The sequence below is a fragment of the Peromyscus californicus genome, unplaced genomic scaffold, assembly GCF_007827085.1.
Source record: "Peromyscus californicus insignis strain IS unplaced genomic scaffold, ASM782708v3 Scaffold_4__1_contigs__length_199733344, whole genome shotgun sequence".
Lineage (NCBI taxonomy): Eukaryota > Metazoa > Chordata > Mammalia > Rodentia > Cricetidae > Peromyscus > Peromyscus californicus.
In genome coordinates this window covers 152,635,816-152,653,341 of record NW_026294562.1, presented here as the reverse complement: position 1 = coordinate 152,653,341, position 17,526 = coordinate 152,635,816, and the positions used below count along the sequence as shown (strand labels likewise).

Below are 17,526 nucleotides of genomic sequence, written 5' to 3'. Positions count from 1 at the left end.
GTACCTGTGGAGAATAGAAGACAACCTCAGGTGTGGTTTCTCAGATGCCACTGTCCGCTTGGTGTTCTTCTGAGAAAGTATCTCTCACTGGCCTAGACCTCGCCAAGTAGACCAGGACAGCAAGCCTGAGTTGCAGGGATCTAGTGGTCTCTACCTCCCTAGCCCTGAGATTTCAAGTGGATGCCTCCGTGCTGAGGACATTTTAAGTGAGTTCTAAGGCAAACCCTTTATACAGTGAGCTTCTCCACAGTCCTTCCCATTAGCATTTAAAAAATGACACTAGAGTAGATTATGTCATTTTATTGTGCACAATAAGAGTATGTCTTGGCCAGGCAGTGGTGGCACATGCCTTTAATCCCAGCATTCGGGAGGCAGAGGCAGGCGGATCTCTGAGTTCGAGGTCAGCCTGGGCTACTGATCGAGTTCCAGCACAGGCTCCAAAGCTACACAAAGAAACCCTGTCTCAAAAAACCAAAAAAAAAAAAAAAAGAAAGGAAGAAAGAAAGGAAGAAAGAAAAGAAAAGTATACCTTGGAGGATGGGATGGCTCAAAAGGTGAAGGTGTGTGCTGCACAGACGTTCTTGGGTCCCCAGGACCCACGTGGTGTAAGGAACAAACTCCAGAAAGTTGTCAACAAGCATATTGTAACATGCACATGCCAGGACACACACACACACACACACACACACACACACACAGAGAGAGAGAGAGAGAGAGAGAGAGAGAGAGAGAGAGAGAGAGAGAGAGAGAGAGAGGAGAGAGAGAGAGACATAGTATTTTTTTTACAAGAGTGTCTTGATATTGTTCATATTTATATACAGATACATGTTCACAAGCTGCTTAGTGAATCACGATGCTCTCATTTGAAACTCACTTTTGCTCATCAAGGCTAGGCCTGGCTGCTGACCAGCTGTTCTCAGCAGTATGCTCCCTGCCCTTCAAACACATAAGTGGATCTGTGAGTTTTGACATCAGTCTGACTTGGGTCAAAGGAATAGATTTGATATAAAAATAAGTAGTTTTTGATTTAATAGTGTTTCTTCAACCAGTATTGCTCATAAAACCTGTGTGATTTTTCAACAAAATCTGTGAACTGTTTGTGGTTCTCTGTCATAATTTTAAGTCAACTTGAAATTTAAATATACAGTTAAAAAACATGAAATGTTCGTTTATACATGGTCTAGTTGCAATATAAAGGGACAAAAATGCTCATTTGTGGGTTGTGCAAAGCAACTCACTTCCTACAGTGGCCATGTGTCACGGTGGGGGATAGGATGCCCAGAACATTCTTGTATGTTTTTCTCCTGTTCTCCCCTTACATTCCTTTGCTGTAAGGAAGGGGGAGGCTCATATACATGAGAAAAATAGGAACCAAGAGCTGTTAGTTATTAGAGGAGCTCTCTTCATTTAGAGAATCCATCCATCCCTCCCTCCCTCCACCAGGCTTCTTTTCCTGGGACACCAGCATTTCTGAATTAACAAGGTTGACAATGCCTTGCCCCAGACAGCTTTCTCCATTAGGAAACACCATAGAGAAACTGTTGAGAGAGACTATTTGAAAATAAACACCCTATGCATTACCACACGGAACAGTGAAAGACCTTAGCCTGTGAGGGGTGAGGGCTGCGTGTGTGGTTCCCCGTGAAACAAAAATGGCCATGACTTGACCTCAGGAAGCTTCGTAAAGACTCACTGGGATTTTAATGTGAGCACAACTGAAAAGACTCCAGAAAAAATAGTAGAAATAGTTCATCCTCTTTCCTTTTATTAAAAAACAGGGTCTCACTGTGTAACCCCAGAACTCACTATGTAGGCAAGGCTGGCCTCGAACTCACAGAGACCTCCAAGCCCTGCAGCCCATTCTCTTTCTTGCAGATCTGCCTTACTTTTCTTTTACACTTATTTTCCTGCCAATGGTGTATTAATGGGTTATTTCCTGTTTTCATTTTCTAAGATGTGAAGTTCATTAAGGTGGAGATCTTAGTTTGGTTGTGAACGTGCCCCAAGTACCTGGAACAGCATTTGGTGTATGTGTAGTGTTGATGAATATGTGAATGTTGGTATGAACATGTTGAGTGTCTGGATGGAGGATGGGTGCAAAGATGAGTGAGTGGATGGTAGGGTGTGGGAGTGTTGGTGAGTAGACAGACGGATGGGTGAGTAGGTGGATGGAAAGGTGTGGGCGTGTTGGTGAGTAGACAAACAGATGGGTGAGTAGGTGGATGGAAAGGTGTGGGCATGTTGGTGAGTAGATGGATGGGTGAGTAGGGCGAATGGAAGGGTATGGGTGTGTTGGTGAGTAGATGGATGGATGGGTGTATGTTTCACTTGGTTTCTGATAAGATCCCAGGTAAAAGGAAAAGCAGTTTTTCTAGGAAAAATGGTCCTGGCTTAGAAACTTAGTTTCTTTAGCCAGAGACTCTTCCAGGGTACAGCTGCTTCCTGATGAGGGGCCCCACTATGGATCTTGCCATCATATGTAATAAGGCAGGAGGAAAGGCAGTGTCTGGAAAACAGTCTGGGCATTGGACACTGCTGTTTGCATGTGCTCTTTACAAGGAGGTAGTGGGGCTGGGGATGAGCTCAAATGGTGGAGAGTTTTCCCAGCGTGCACAAAGCCCTAGGTTCATTTCCCAGCTCCAAGGTAGTATACACTGGGTACATAGAAGCAGGTCATCCTCAGCTACATAACAAGTTTAAGCCAGCCTGGGATGCAGAAGACGGTGCCTTTAACAACAACCACATAAGTAAATAGAAGTCATTACTGTGGTGTCTTCGAGAGTACTGTATCAGGAGACCTGGGTTCATATCCCAGGTATTCCATTTTAAATGAGTGAATGTTGACACAAACAGCCCTGCCTGGTCTCAGTTTCCTCTCCTGTAAAGGAAGCAGGAACACCATTTAACAATACATTGAGTTCTGTGCTCCTGATCTCCACGAGACACCCTCTCCAGGGTGGGGGTGGTGTCAAGCCAAGGATACCCTATGACAGGCTGGTGGTGTGGGGAGCTTTCCTCAACTGGTTTGTAAGCCAGTCTGTGGTTCTGCGCAGGAAAAGATCCAGCAACACCCGTGAGTTTTGGTAGAGGAGTTGTGCAGCACCCTCCCCTCCAAATCCAAATTCCCCAGTAAGTCAGGAAGATGGATGTGTTTTAAAACATTGGGAGGTCTGCTTTGGATCACCCAGAGCTGTGGCTTCCCCATGCAGCTGCGGGCAGACTCAGCCAGTTCCCTGGCTGCCCGGCTCCCACCAGCGCTTACGCCCCACACAGGGCTGCCTTGACCCAGCCTTAGCAGCCGTTGACTTTTAAATCATCAAAAGCCGCTCTATGTACAGTTTACTCTGTTGCTGGAAGGCAGCAGAACATAGGTATTAGGAATGGGGGTGGTGGTGGCTGAGGAAGCAGCCGTTAATCCTGCCAGGCTTCTGGGCACAGGAGTAGTTGCGGATGACAAAAGTTAATTAGAAACATGAGCAGTTTAACTGAAAACACTTGTGACAATTGGAAGGGCAGTCTCTCGGCTTGCAGAATTCCTCCTAGAGAATCCTTGTGGGAGAAAGTGGCCGCTGCTAGGTAAGTCCTGTCACTGTGACTTTGCAAACCGTGTTCTCTTGAGGGTTGATGGGGTTAGGCTTTAGGGGGGCCCCCAGGCTCAGGGGAGGGTGTCTCCTCTGTCTTCCGGGCACTTTCTCTAGCAGCTACTGGCACTTGGAGCCACTGGTGTATCATGGCAGCTCCGTCTGAAGAAGGGGCTGCAGTTTTGGGGGCTCTCTGATGCTGGGCCACTGTGGTGAGTAACAGAACAGTCGTAGGGGAGCCCCCATTTCCCAGAATGGTCCTGGCACTTGTATGAAAATATCTTCATAGATTTCTGAGAAAGACTGTGGCCAAGGAAACATGCATTGAGTGCCAGAGGGGAAGCCTTGACTTTCAGATAACCTGTGTTTTCTTGCCTTGTGTGTGTGCTTGGGGGTGGGGGCGGGTCCGCATACTCAGACTGTGTTCTTAAGTGAAAGAAGGTCTTTAATGTCTGCCCTGTTTGTAAGCCTTTGAAAGTGCCAGCATAAGGTCTCCACCGTGCAACTGGTCAGTGCACTCGGCTGCTAACCGAAAGGTTGGTGGTTCAAGCCCACCTGGGGGTGGTGTGGGTTTTAAGTGTCCAGGGGAGAGAACACCTCCTCATTTCTCTCCACTGTGGATTCCCGAGTGAATGCAGAGACAGAAACCACTGGCCTCTTCACCTGTTTTCCTGAACAAGCTAAGACAGTGAAATTCTTTAGGGTGGGTGTGGTGGCACGTGCCGTTAGTCCCAGCACTCGGGAGGCAGAGGCAGGAGGATCTCTGAGTCCGAGGCCAGCCTGGTCTATAGGGTGAGCTCCTACACAGTCAGGACTGCTCATAGGAATCCTATCACAAATAAATAACTAGAAAGAAAGGAAAGGACAGGGTCAGTACGGGTCAGCATAGAAAAAGCTTACATGTTTTGATAGGAATTAGAAACTTTTATGGGTAAACTACTTCTCATTTGAAATTATTGGTTTCTACTTTATTTTAGTATCTATGATAAGTTGTCTCCTCAAAGTTGGGGATCTCTTGACTAGTCTGCATAAATGGAATTCTGAGTTAAATAATTTAAAGTATTTATTCCCTACCCTCTCGCATACCACAGGAGTGCTAGGTGGTGGTGGTAAAGGATTTTCTCTTGTTCCGGTAGATTATTTACATTCTTAGTTGTGCTCTGCATGTTACTGTTAAGATTGGCATGTGTTTACAGAACAGACACAACCAAGATGTGGTGGGGCTGGGGGAGGTGCCACGTGAGCAGTGCATGATGGGGGGCGGGAGGATGAACCACATTGACATTTTAACCACAGATAGTCCACGCCTCCAGCAATAGGGCTGTAGGGCCTGCGGGTAGGGAATGACTGGCCAGGGAGCCATGGCTGTCTTCAGTGCAGCTCAGCAAACAGGATTCAGGTCCCTTTCCCTTCCCTGTCTCTGCAGAGCCATCGGCCAGCTCAGCCTCCTCCCATCCCGGAATGAGCGAAAATGTACCTGCGTCCCTGGAGAACAGCCCTGCCATCCCTGTTAACTGCTCCTCAGCCATCCCCAGCCCAGCATGACCTCCAAGCCCTGGCGCAGCAAGTCCCTCAGTGTGAAACATAGTGCCACATCGTCCATGCTCTCGGTCAAGCCTGCTGGGCCCGAGGCCCCCAGACCCACACCTGAAGCCAGGAAGCCTGCCCCCAACAACCAGAAATCCATGTTGGAAAAGCTCAAACTTTTCAACAGTAAAGGGGGCTCCAAGGCGGGTGAAGGCTCAGCATCCCGGGACACAAGCTGTGAACGACTGGAGATCCTGCCCAGCTTTGAAGAGAGCGAAGAGTTGGAGGCCGCTAGCAGGGCGCTGCCTACCGCAGGCCCTGCATCCAGCAGCCCCAAGATTGCACTCAAGGGCATCGCACAGCGGACCTTCAGCAGGGCGCTTACCAACAAGAAGAGCTCCCCAAAGGGCAGCGAGAAAGAGAAGGAGAAGGAAAAAGAGAAGGGCAAGGACCTCACCAAGAGAGTCTCCATGACTGACAGGCCCGACCCCAAGGAAGAACCCAAGGAAGAGCTCAGTGGGGTGGCTGTGACCGAGATGCCAAAAAAGTCCTCCAAGATTGCCAGCTTTATCCCCAAAGGTGGGAGGCTCAACAGCACCAAGAAGGAGGCCGCGGCTCCATCCCACAGCGGAATACCAAAACCAGGAATGAAGAACATGCCTGGGAAGTCCCCAAGTGCCCCCATACCTCCCAAGGAAGGAGAGCGGAGCCGAGGGAAGCTGAGCTCAGGGCTTCCCCCACAGAAGCCCCAGCTGGACAGCAGGCACTCGAGCTCCTCCTCCAGCTTGGCATCCTCAGAGGGAAAAGGCCCCGGAGGGACCACTCTGAACCACAGCATCAGCAGCCAGACTGTCAGCGGCTCCGTCGGGACCACCCAGACCACTGGAAGCAATACCGTCAGTGTTCAGCTACCTCAGCCTCAGCAGCAATACAACCATCCCAACACAGCCACGGTTGCACCTTTCCTGTACAGGTAGGCAGCACCTGGTCCCCCGGGTAAAGAGCCTGACTGCAGGCAATGCCGGCACAAGGTTCAGGAACATGTGAGCCAATAGCCCAAGTGACACGTAGTTCCATCCTGGTGCACTCAAGTGGGCAGCCCCCATAGCAAGACAGTGCTGGGGTGGTGGACACCGTGAGCTGACCCCAGGATAAGGAGGCTTCACCAGGCCTGTGGGGACCAGGGCGTTTCAGTAGCACTTTAAGCATGTAGGCCTGAATATGCAGGGTGACGGGTTTGGGGTCACCCAAAATGAGCAACCTATGCTAAGTGAACTTAAGATCACTCTGCTATGTAAGTAAGATTTCTTAAGGCATTGGCCTTGAACTTCCTGAGTCTCACAGTCCCTGCTACCTGCTGGGGCTTTCTGGGAAGAGATGAAGGAGGAGGCAGTGAGACTGACAAGATTCTAGAACAAGGAGTGTTGTGTTAGGATGAAGTTTGCTGACCTTTTCCTGTCTCCGAAGCCCTGTGTCTCTGTTGGGACATCTGTAGAACTCCAACAGTCTGTGCAGAACCAGGTGCTATGTGGTCCTTGCTGTTCTGTCCCGAGACCCACCCTGCTCTGCCCATACAGCACAGCCATGCTAAGATGGGCACTCTAGGCATGTGGCTAGCTCTTCAGGCTCGTGGGAGCCCCTGTACTACTGAGAAGGGAGCTGAGAGCTTGGCTCACAGAGCTTGCCCTGGCTCTGTGCTGGATAGGGATCGTGCGCCTGACTACACTTCACAGCTCGGTCCCCCCAATTCCTGTGCATATACCAAAGCGATCATGTCACATTCTACCCACTTCCTTCGCAGCTCTTTTCCAAAATCCAGAAACACAACTGTGTACATACACTCGATACTTACGAGTCAACAGTTGCACACAAGTAAGACACAATTACACATTCATTGCCAAATGCAAATGTGTGTTCACATAGATGCATTTGCATAAGCCCAAGGTGTGTGCATTCACAGACTTTCAGCTTCTTACATTTGTGTGACTTCCTAAAGAATTAGATGCTCCCTCTCTCCCTGCCTTATTTGTATTCTTGTGAATTCTAATGCTTCCAGCCACTAGAAATGTCAGGAGAAAGCCAGCATCCCTTCGGTAAGGGGATGATGTCAGGCTCCCAGCCATCCCGTGTTGACTCTCCTCCACCCACTTCCCCGGTCAGTGGGAGTCCTAGCAGTCTCCTTTGATTGGCAGACTGTTCTGTTTTATTCAGTCGAGTCCTCAGCTCAGTTAACGGTGCTGAGAAGAGCCCCCGGCTTCTTTCTGTACAGTCCTGGTGCAGCTGCGTGCCCGGCTTCTCACGAATTGCTCCCTGAAGTGTGGAGGTGACTGAACAGCTCCCCGTGAGATTGTTACAATCCTAGCAGCCTTCATAGTGTCGAGGTGAAACCCATTCAGGCTACTTGACAGCTTCTTGACTAGCTAAATTGAAACATGTGAATGTTTGATCACCGTCAGTGCGACTCCGTCTTTATTTTGACTGAATTCTTTGGCAGACTATAAAGTAAACGCTCACCTTTTTAATTATTATTATTTCAAAGTTCTCTATGGGAGGAAAGATTCCTCGTGACTAATGTGTGAGGAACAGGAGGAAGGGAACCTCCCAGATGTTGACGTCCTCTTTGGAGGAGCCAGTGAAGAACTGGGAAGAAGAGTGCCGAATAGGAATTGGACCTGCACCCCGCCCTGTGTTACCCACTGTAGTCTTAGGCACTGGCCACAGGGACAGCTAGTGATTGCTTGTGAACCATGTGTGTACAGAGACCCAACTAAGGGCTTTCTGCATCCTACTCCCCTGAGGCTTTCTCAGTTTTGTGAACTAGATTGCTTTTAAAATCCCAATTCACGGCCGGGCGGTGGTGGCGCACGCCTTTAATCCCAGCACTCGGGAGGCAGAGCCAGGCGGATCTCTGTGAGTTCGAGGCCAGCCTGGGCTACCAAGTGAGTTCCAGGAAAGGCGCAAAGCTCCACAGAGAAACCCTGTCTTGAAAAACCAAAAAAAAAAAAAAAAAAAAAATCCCAATTCTACACATGGGCAACTGAGGCTTAGACTAGGAAGTTTGTTCCAAGTCACAGAGCTGGTAATTAAAAGAACCTGTGTTTAAAACCAAGCCTGCCCCCTGGGTGTTGTGGCAGAGCACTTGGGAGGCAGAAATGGGCATATCTTTGAGTTCAAGGCCAGCCTGATCTACAGAGCGAGTTCCAGGACAGTTAGGGCTGCACAGAGAAAAACCCTGTCTTGAAAAACCAAGCAACAGACAAGCAAAAAACAAGTCTGTCTTACTACAGGGACCATACTGTCTTGCTCTTTAAGTCAAGGATTCTTGGTGCCGCAGAAATGGCTCAGCTGTTAGAGCACTGGCCGCTCTTGCAAAGAACCTGGATTTGGTCCACAGCACCCACATGGTGGCTTACAACTCTCTGTAACTTCAGTTCCAGGGGATTTGATGCCTTCTTCTGGCCTCTGTGAGCACTGCACATGTGTGGTGCACATACATACATACATACATACATACATACATACGTACGTACATACATACATGCAGGCAAAACATCCTTACATGTCACACATGTAAAATAAATAAATCTAAAAAGCATTTTTTAAAAGCAGAAACCTTTACAAGTACAGTAAAAGAACTGCAGTTCACATTATACAATACAAGCCCAGCTGTTTCAGGCAGGATTTGCTGGCATTGTGTGGGATGATGGCAGGTGCAGTGCAGAACGCACCTGAGTTTAGAAGAACAGGGCTGTAGTGATGCAACAGACGCCAGCAAGCGTCCTGCTCCTCTAGAGGGCGCAGCCACTGCTCAGTCCAGCAGGTGGCGCCCTACAAGACCGGGCTCAGTAGCTCCAGATCCTTCCTTCTTTCCTTTCTTTCTTCTGGATGAAGGGAGAAATCCAGGTGGTTTCTTGTGTGAAATCTCCCAAATTTTAAGGTTATTTTTAGTTATACATATGTTGGAGAAGATGTGCATGTGATTACAGATGCCTGTGGAGGCCAGAGGCATTAGATTCCCCTGGGTCTGGAGTTACAGGCAATTGTGACCCACTCTTTGTGGGTGCTGGACATTGAACTTGGGTCCTCTGCAAGAGCAGTATGTACTCTTAACTGCTGAGCTATCTCTCCAGCCCCAAAATCTCGCAAATATTAAATAGTGAGCTAATTTCCCAGGCGTGGTGGCACATGCCCTGAATCCCAGCACTTAGGAGGCAGAGGTAGGCGGATCTCTGTGAGTTCTAGGTCAGCCTGGTCTACCTAGTGAGTAGGTCAGCCAGGACTACATAGAGAGACCTCAATTGAGAAAGAGAGAGATGTGAGAGAGAGAGAGAGAGAGAGAGAGAGAGAGAGAGAGAGAGAGAGAGAACACTAATTTAATTTTTAAATATACTATGCAAACATTTAGCAGTACATCTATAGGCTAGTTGTATACCTACCTACCTTTCAATTATAATCTCTAGGCTAGAGGCAGTGGACCTGTTTTAGAGCATTGATAAATTCTAAGTAGATATGAGAGCTTCAAACTCCAGCTGTGGGGTAAGTAAGAGCGCTGGGATAATGACAGACCTTTAAAATGGGTGGCTACAGGAACTGGGAATAACGGCTTCAGCAGGAGGGAAAAGGAATAAAGAACAATGGGTGAAGTCCCCAGTTTATCTCCCGCAGTACATCTACACTGTTGGCATGTTCTTGGGGGCGGGGATATTGCCCCATGCTGGCACATGCTAGAGCACATGCCATGCATGCACAAGCCCCCAGGGTTTAATCCCCAACAGCAACAAAGATGGGGGCGAGGGGCACATTTTTTCCCTGGTAGTGAAGTGGCTGGATCAAGCCAATCCTAGATGCAAAGAGACTAATGTCACAGGTCTGAGACAAAGCAGTTGTGGCCAGAAACGTCCCATGTCAACCAAACATTGGTTCAATTTGCTTGACAAATAAGGGCACAGGAGAAGGGTTGGGAAAGTACCTATTTCAGTCAAGTGTTGAAATAATGATCAATGAGACCTTTCATGTCAGATCTGAGCTGTGAATCAGAAACCTGGAGGGCAGACACAGCTGCTTGGCACCCACTCCTGATCCGCCACCTTTACAGAAAGAGCCATGTCAGGAGGATTGTGGGACAAGAGGGACTGTCGGTGGTGGTGTCATCTTTAGGCTTTGCTGGCTGGTGCTGTGGTTACTTACCAGTTGCTTTTTGACCTAAGTTTGAATGTCCAAACTACCCAGCACCCTCCAGCATGTGTCTGGTTTGGACCCTGAGGCCGACTTGGGAAGTCAGTCCCCATCAAGAAATGACAGACCCTCCTCTTGGTCTTTGAACATTTCATCTTTCTGAGTTCAGTTGCTCTCTCCACGTGTGGCTGTTGAATTATTCAGAGTCAGTCTGCTGGCCAGCTCTGCACCACAGCTGCTTGCCTAGCAGGCCATGGCAAGCAGTCCAGACGGGATGGTTTCCCCTCCCGATGATGGCGTCTGCTCTGATTTGTATGTACAGGTCCCAGACGGACACCGAGGGGAATGTCACTGCCGAGTCCAGCTCAGCAGGTGTGAGCATGGAGCCCAGCCACTACACGAAGAGTGGACAGCCTGCTCTGGAGGAACTCACTGGTGAGTGTGAGCCCTGGGTCGTATGACTGCTGGTGAGGAAGCCCCTCGTGCAGGCAGCTGCTGGGCAGGCTACTGCGGCGATGCAGGAGCTGAGCAAAATTGCTTTCCTCTGTCACTAGTTACATCCCCCCTCTCCTTCCTTTTCTCTCTCACAACCGCTTCAGTCTTCCCCAGAACTGCAGCTAAATCTCTGACTTGTGAGTCCGTCTCGTATTTGGGCCCTGGACCGTGTTAATGCTTAACTTTGAGTCACATTGTTTAGCCTTCATATGAAGTTGCTTTTTGACAAAATTTAGAACTCTAAAATGGTAGATTTGTTTTTAGTTTAGCCCAAATTAAAAGTATCTTCTCATCATTTGCCATTAACAGGAAAGATGACAACATGTGGGGCTAGAGCTATAGCTTGGCAGTTAAGAGCACTCACTGCTTTTCCAGAGGCTCTGGATTCAATTTCCAGCACCCATTGGTGGCTCACAACCATTGTAACTCCAGTTCCAGGGGGTCCGGTGACTTTCCAGCTTCCAGAGCACTAGCAGGCATGTAATACACAGACATACATGTAGGCAAAATACACATTAAATTAACAGATAGATTGCAACTTATGTCCTTTACCAAAAACAAAACAAAAAAATTCCTGAATTATACCTAACTGTAGTCAAGACAGTAACTATAAGGTATAAGGCTGTATATAAAACATAACGTCCAGGGACTGGGGAGATGGCTCGATGGGTAAAGTGCTTCATGCCCAAGCATGAGGACCCAAGTTCAAATCCCCAGCTCCCATTTTAAAAGCTGTATGGCAGCAATGCTGGGAAGATGGAGACTTGCGGATCCCTGGGACTCGCTGGCCAGACAGCCTAGCTGAACCAGTGAGCTGAAGGTTCAGGGAGAGACCCTGCTTCAGAAAAGTAAGGTGGGGAGTGATTGAGGAGGACACGTAACACATCTGAATGAATGTCCATGTGCACACACGTGCATATGTACCTACAACAGGCACACGAATGTGCACATACATCCATCATAAATGCACACAAAACACAACATCTAGTTGTCCCAAGAATAATTTCATGGTAATTTGTTGATGTACCATTACATTCTTTGTGTGTGTACATGTGTGGTGTGCATGTATGTTTGCATGTGTGTGGGCACAGGTGTGTGCAGGGGCACGTAGGTGGAGGCCTGAAGTTGATATCAGGCACCTCTCTTGATCTTCTGCTATTTTACTTGTTGAGATGGGGTCTCCCACTGAACTCAGAACTCACCAATTGACTCTAGCTGGTCTAGCTAGCCAGCTTGCCTGGGGATCCCCTGCCTCTGCCTCTCAAGTGCTGGGATAATAGACTTGGCTTTTATGTGAGTTTGTGGGGTCTGAACTCAGGTCTTTACACTTGTACAGCGAGCACTTTGTCCACTGATCTGTCCACCCCAACCACAATGTCACATTATAAAGGGAAAGAAGAAAATCAGAAGAGTTAGAATTCACCTTGGGTGTGTCCTGCCTATGAGCCCCTCACCACCCTATATATGAACTATCATTCTTTTTTAAAATATATTTTAATGTGCATGTTTCGTCTGCATATATGTCTGTGTGCCACGTGTGTGTCTGGTGCCTGTGGAGTCCAGAAGAGGGCACTTGATCTCCTGGAACTGGAGTCACAGCTGGTTGTGAGCTGCCGTGTAGGTGCTGGAAACAGCCTGTGTCCTTTGGAAGAGCAGCCGGTGCTTTTTACTGCTGAGACATTTCTCAGGCCTCATTCCCACCCCTATTTTTAAAGGGGTTTTATGGTGAGATGGAGTTAATTAATGGAGGTAATTTGGAAATCTGAGCCTCACTACTGCACCCAGAGTGATCCAAAGCTGTGGTACCTTTGAAGCAGTCTTAATAATAAATGTGGCTAACCTGTAATGAAAGAGATTGACAGCTTATAGGGATGATGCAATCACATTCCTCTAAGGCACTTAGGAGAAGGTAGGATAGACTTTCACTGTGGGTCTAGAGACTGAGCTCAGCCAAGCATTCATGAAGCCCTAGGTTTGATTCCCTACACCACATAAACCCAGTCAGTGGTACATACCTGTTATTCCATCACTTGAGGGGTAAAAGCAGAAGGATCCGGAGTTGAAAGTCTCATATGTATATTCTAGCATGTGTATACACACATGCATGCATGTACACACACACACACACACACACACACACACACACACACACACACCCCTCTATGTACTTTAAAGATTTGGCTGGTTTGAGCACAGTTCAGATAAGAGAAAAATATCTTTCAGATTGCTCTGGATTAAAGGAAGTGGAAAATTAAAAAGAACTATACTTCCAGATTAGATATTCTACACTAGTAAATTTCTTCTGTAATAATCATGTGGTTGCCATATCTCTACCTCTACACTCCAGTCACACCCACTGCCAGGCCAAGGAACTTGGGACCTATCTCAGGAGTGACACTTAATTCTATGACATTTCTTAGATGACAATTGTTCCATTAAAAATAGTGGTTGGAAGTTCTACTCAGTGTCTAATGTAAATCCTACTTGCTACTGTCACATGTTTGATTTTCTGTAGGGAGATTTCTTTTAAGGTATTGTCCATCCCTTGAAGAGTTGCAGGCATTTAAAGACCCTTGTGAGTGTCTGATCTTCTCAGCTCTCCTTGAAGTTGCTGCAAGAAGGAAAAGACTTTTTTTTCCTGTTTCTGATTTCTTTGTGCATGAGTGTTTTTGCCTGTATGTATGTCTGTGTACCATATGCATTCCTGGTGCCTGCAGAGGCCAGAGAGGGAGTCAGTTCTCCTGGGACTAGAGTTGCAGACAGGTAGCCACCATGAGGGCGCTAAGAATCAAACTCGGGTCTCTGCAAGAGCAACGAATGCTCTTAACTGCTGAGCTGTCTCTTCAGACAATACTTCGTTTCTTTAATCATTTCTGTAGGTATTTCCCATCTCCTCGTCCCCCTGAGAGGCCAAATGAGAGAGAGTAGCTAAAGACCTCAAAGCGAGTCTGCATTGGGAGGCATGCAGCTTCTCAGCCTGTGTGTGCTGTTTCTTGTGTGACGCAGGAATCAATCTCTGTTCTACTCAGACATAGGAATGCAGGCTGTGTCCGGCTCCACAGAAGCTCTGCTGCTTCTCAGTGGCTTCTGCTGGCATGTGTCGAGGCTTATGATGGGCACTGTGCGCAGGGTACTGAAGGCTCAGGCCCATGTTTCCCCCACAATTGTCTTTGGAGACTGATGCTATAGTCATACTCATTTCAGAGGCATGGAATCAGAAGGTGGGGAAAACCAACTTCTCCACAATGACCGTGCAGCTGTTAGTCAATAGCACATGTGCTGGAAGCAATGGGCAGGCAAGCCTTCCCTGGAGATTATCAGTGATGAGCAAATGCAGGTGGTTTCATAAGGAACATGTTACCCAGAGAAACAAGAGGCATCAGATGGTCTTATGGGCAGAAAGCGGCCCTGGAGGCCTGGTCAGCCCTGACCTGCATGTCTTCACAAGGAACCTGTGGAAGAATCTCTTTGGATTTAACCCTTTCATTGGGCATCCACTCATCTATGCATGCATGCAAGCAGACAGACAGATAGACCTGTAGGTATCCAACCATTCACCTACCCATTCATCCGTGTGTGTGTGTGTGTGTGTGTGTGTGTGTGTGTGTGTGTGTGTGTGTGTGTGTGTTTTATATCTCCTCACATCCATCTATTCATATGTGCATGCATCTATATATCTATGCATACATACAAATAGATAGATATGTAGGTATCTATCCATATGTCCATCCATCCATGTAATCTCAAGTCCTTATTAATCACCCACAGCAAGCCAAAATCTGGACATAGATCAGCTTTACAATTCCCAACTTGGTTGCTGATTGTAAAAACCTCATGATCTTGTAGCCAGGCATGGTGATGCACACCTTTAATCCCAGCCCTCGGGAGGTAGAGGCAGGTGCATCTCTGAGTTTGAGGCAGCCTGGTCTACAAAGCAAGTTCCAGGACAGCCCTGGCTACACAGAGAAACCCTAAAACCCTGAAACCTTGTCTTGGAAAAACAAACAAACAAAGGAACCTCACGGTCTAGTGGAGTTAGACTGATTTTAACCCTTGCTTCTCCAGCGGAAGACCCTGAGGCTCGGCGGCTGCGGACAGTAAAGAACATCGCGGACCTACGACAGAATTTAGAAGAGACAATGTCCAGTTTACGGGGAACTCAGGTTACACACAGGTATGGGCAGCGTGAATTGCTTTGCTGAAAGAACTTGCTGGAGCTCATTCCAGCTCTGCTTCTCTCCTCCTCACTATGCCCCCCACGCACAAAGTGGAATGGATAACCTCGTCCCCAAAGGTGTCAGGATTCACAGAGAAGTCAAGACAACATACAGAAGTGAAGGGGGTGAAAATTAATGTACACAGATACCACCCCTGCAGAAGGTTTCTCAGTTCACTGCCCAGAGGAAATTGCCCCTGGCTCCGTTTACACTTTATGTGACTTGCATTATTCCAAATGACATCAAGCCGTTGGAAGGAACAGGTGAACTGTGTCTGACCTGTGTGACAAACTGAGTCACTTGAATTCCTACCAGGTCTTCTGATAAACATGATATCGATAGTCATGCACGTGTGTGAAAGACGAGAGGAAGTGTTTATAAAACTTCACTCTGTTTAAACCACGGTTTGGTTGGAAGGAACCTCAGGTTGTTTGCATTGTTCTGCAAGACCGTTGAGTGCTGGCGCTGCTTGGACTTTGGCAGAATGAGGTCTTACAGTTTGTGTTTGGCTTTGAATATCAAAGAGTCCCGGCTCCCCCGCTGAGCTCTCAAGGGTTCTCATGGCTTCTCCAGTTTCAGTTTCTTTGGTAAATGTATGGAAGGAGGAAATGTGGGGCTTCCCCTCTGTATCCGTTACTCTCCTCATTGCTGTGACTAGATACCTAAGGAAAGTGACTTCAGGAAGAGAGAGGTCTGTTCGGTTTGGCTTTAAGGGGATATAATTCATGGTGAGGAAGGTAAGGCCGCTGGTCCACAGTCAGGAGGCAGAGAGCTGAATGCTGGTGCTCAGCTCACTTTCTTCTTTTCATTCAGCCAGGGCCACTGGCTCATAGGAAGATGTCACCCACATTCAGGGTGGGTGACCTCACTTAACCCAATCCAGAAGTTCCCTCACAGACACGCCCAGAGGCTTGTTGTTGAGGTGATTCTAGAGCCTGTCAAGTTGACAGTCAATACTGAACTGTCAAACTCACCACAGAGAGTCTTCTTAGCCACTGTGGGTTCTGACTTCAATAGAACTCAGGCGTCCAAGATGTGAAAAACGAGGTCAGTTCCAGGACTAGGGACAGGGGATGGGACAAAAACAGCCACTGGCACCCAACTGGCTGATCAGGAGAAAGAAAACTCGAGAGTTTGGGAAAGGTGCCTTCCTAATGCCTTAGGTACTTGAAGGGCTTGGCTCCTATGTTGGTCCTGTGACTTCATGATTAGGCACGGACCTATCATCCCTGCTTGCCCCTAGTCACCAACATTGACTCTAGGATGTGAGGTAGGGAGGGGGAAGGGGATATGAATTGTGGTATTGGGAGCACAGGGCAGGCTGCTGTGGCCAACCCTTGAAGAAAGCATGACGCAGCATTCTGGAACAAATGGGCCGGAGGGTCCTTTGTCCCTTCTTCACAAGTTCAGTGTGTTCTGATTCCTTTCCTGAACTGGAAAGAAGATTCCAGTCTTCTAGCAGGATGAAGCTTGGCAGTCTGTGTTTAATTAAAGGGTCAGTGAAGAGGCTCTTACACCACATTTTAAAAGAGAACGTCCCCGGTAGGTAGGCTCTTCAGAGTGTATAGGTGGATGTGTAGCTTCTCTTTTCCCTTCTTAATAAAGGAACTACACCAGGTGGTACTTGGTGCCTGCTGTTGTATCCTGCTTTGTAAATGAGAAGGGTTTTTGTTTTTGCAGTTCTGAACATTTAAAAACCATCTAACCTGCCAAGTACATTGGGGGTCTAACCTAGGTTGGTTTTATGTTTCCAGTACGTTAGAAACTACATTTGACACCAATGTCACCACGGAGATAAGTGGCCGCAGCATCCTCAGCTTGACAGGAAGGCCCACCCCTCTGTCCTGGAGACTCGGCCAGTCCAGCCCTCGGCTCCAGGCAGGCGATGCCCCCTCAATGGGCAATGGGTACCCACCTCGAGCCAACGCCAGCCGCTTCATCAGCGCGGAGGCAGGCCGCTACGTGTACTCCGCCCCCCTGAGAAGGCAACTGGCCTCCAGGGGCAGCAGCATCTGCCACGTGGATGTCTCGGACAAGGCAGGCGATGAGGTGGACCTGGAAGGCATCAGCATGGATGCCCCTGGCTACATGAGCGACGGAGATGTCCTGAGCAAGAACATCCGGGCTGATGACATCACGAGCGGGTGAGTAAGCAGAGGGGAAAGCCTGGCCCTTGTGTCTCTTCGCCTGCCTTCACTAAGAGATCTCTAGAGCTGCTACTGGCTGCCTCATCTGCTATTACCAGAGGCTCCGTGGTGTGGTGGGGACACTGCTGGGCTGTGATTCAAAGGAGTGGGTTGGACAGACTCAGCTGGGGACCCACAACATTTCACTATATAAACGTATCTGCTGCCTGTGTACCTTACACCAGCCTTGCTCTGGATAGCTGCCTGGCTGGTGACTTAGCCTCCCTGGGCTTGTGGGACCTGGCTGTTCCCTTCCTCTCAGGGCTCATGCATCTCCCCACCCTCCCTCTTTACGCTCCTCCGCTGCACCTCCTCCTTCCGTCCTCCGTTTCCAGAACCTCCTTC

At 48.3% G+C, this 17,526-nt stretch overlaps 1 protein-coding gene across 1 annotated transcript in view; it reads left to right on the top strand.

Moving 5' to 3' along the window:
• The window catches only part of Nav2 (neuron navigator 2), a 367,113-nt gene that overhangs the window by 203,430 nt on the left and 146,157 nt on the right, over nucleotides 1–17,526 (top strand). The window contains 5 exon segments of the mRNA XM_052762814.1: nucleotides 5,008–5,106; nucleotides 5,109–6,081; nucleotides 10,606–10,718; nucleotides 14,844–14,952; nucleotides 16,750–17,139. Coding sequence (XP_052618774.1) covers nucleotides 5,008–5,106; nucleotides 5,109–6,081; nucleotides 10,606–10,718; nucleotides 14,844–14,952; nucleotides 16,750–17,139 — 1,684 coding nt within the window.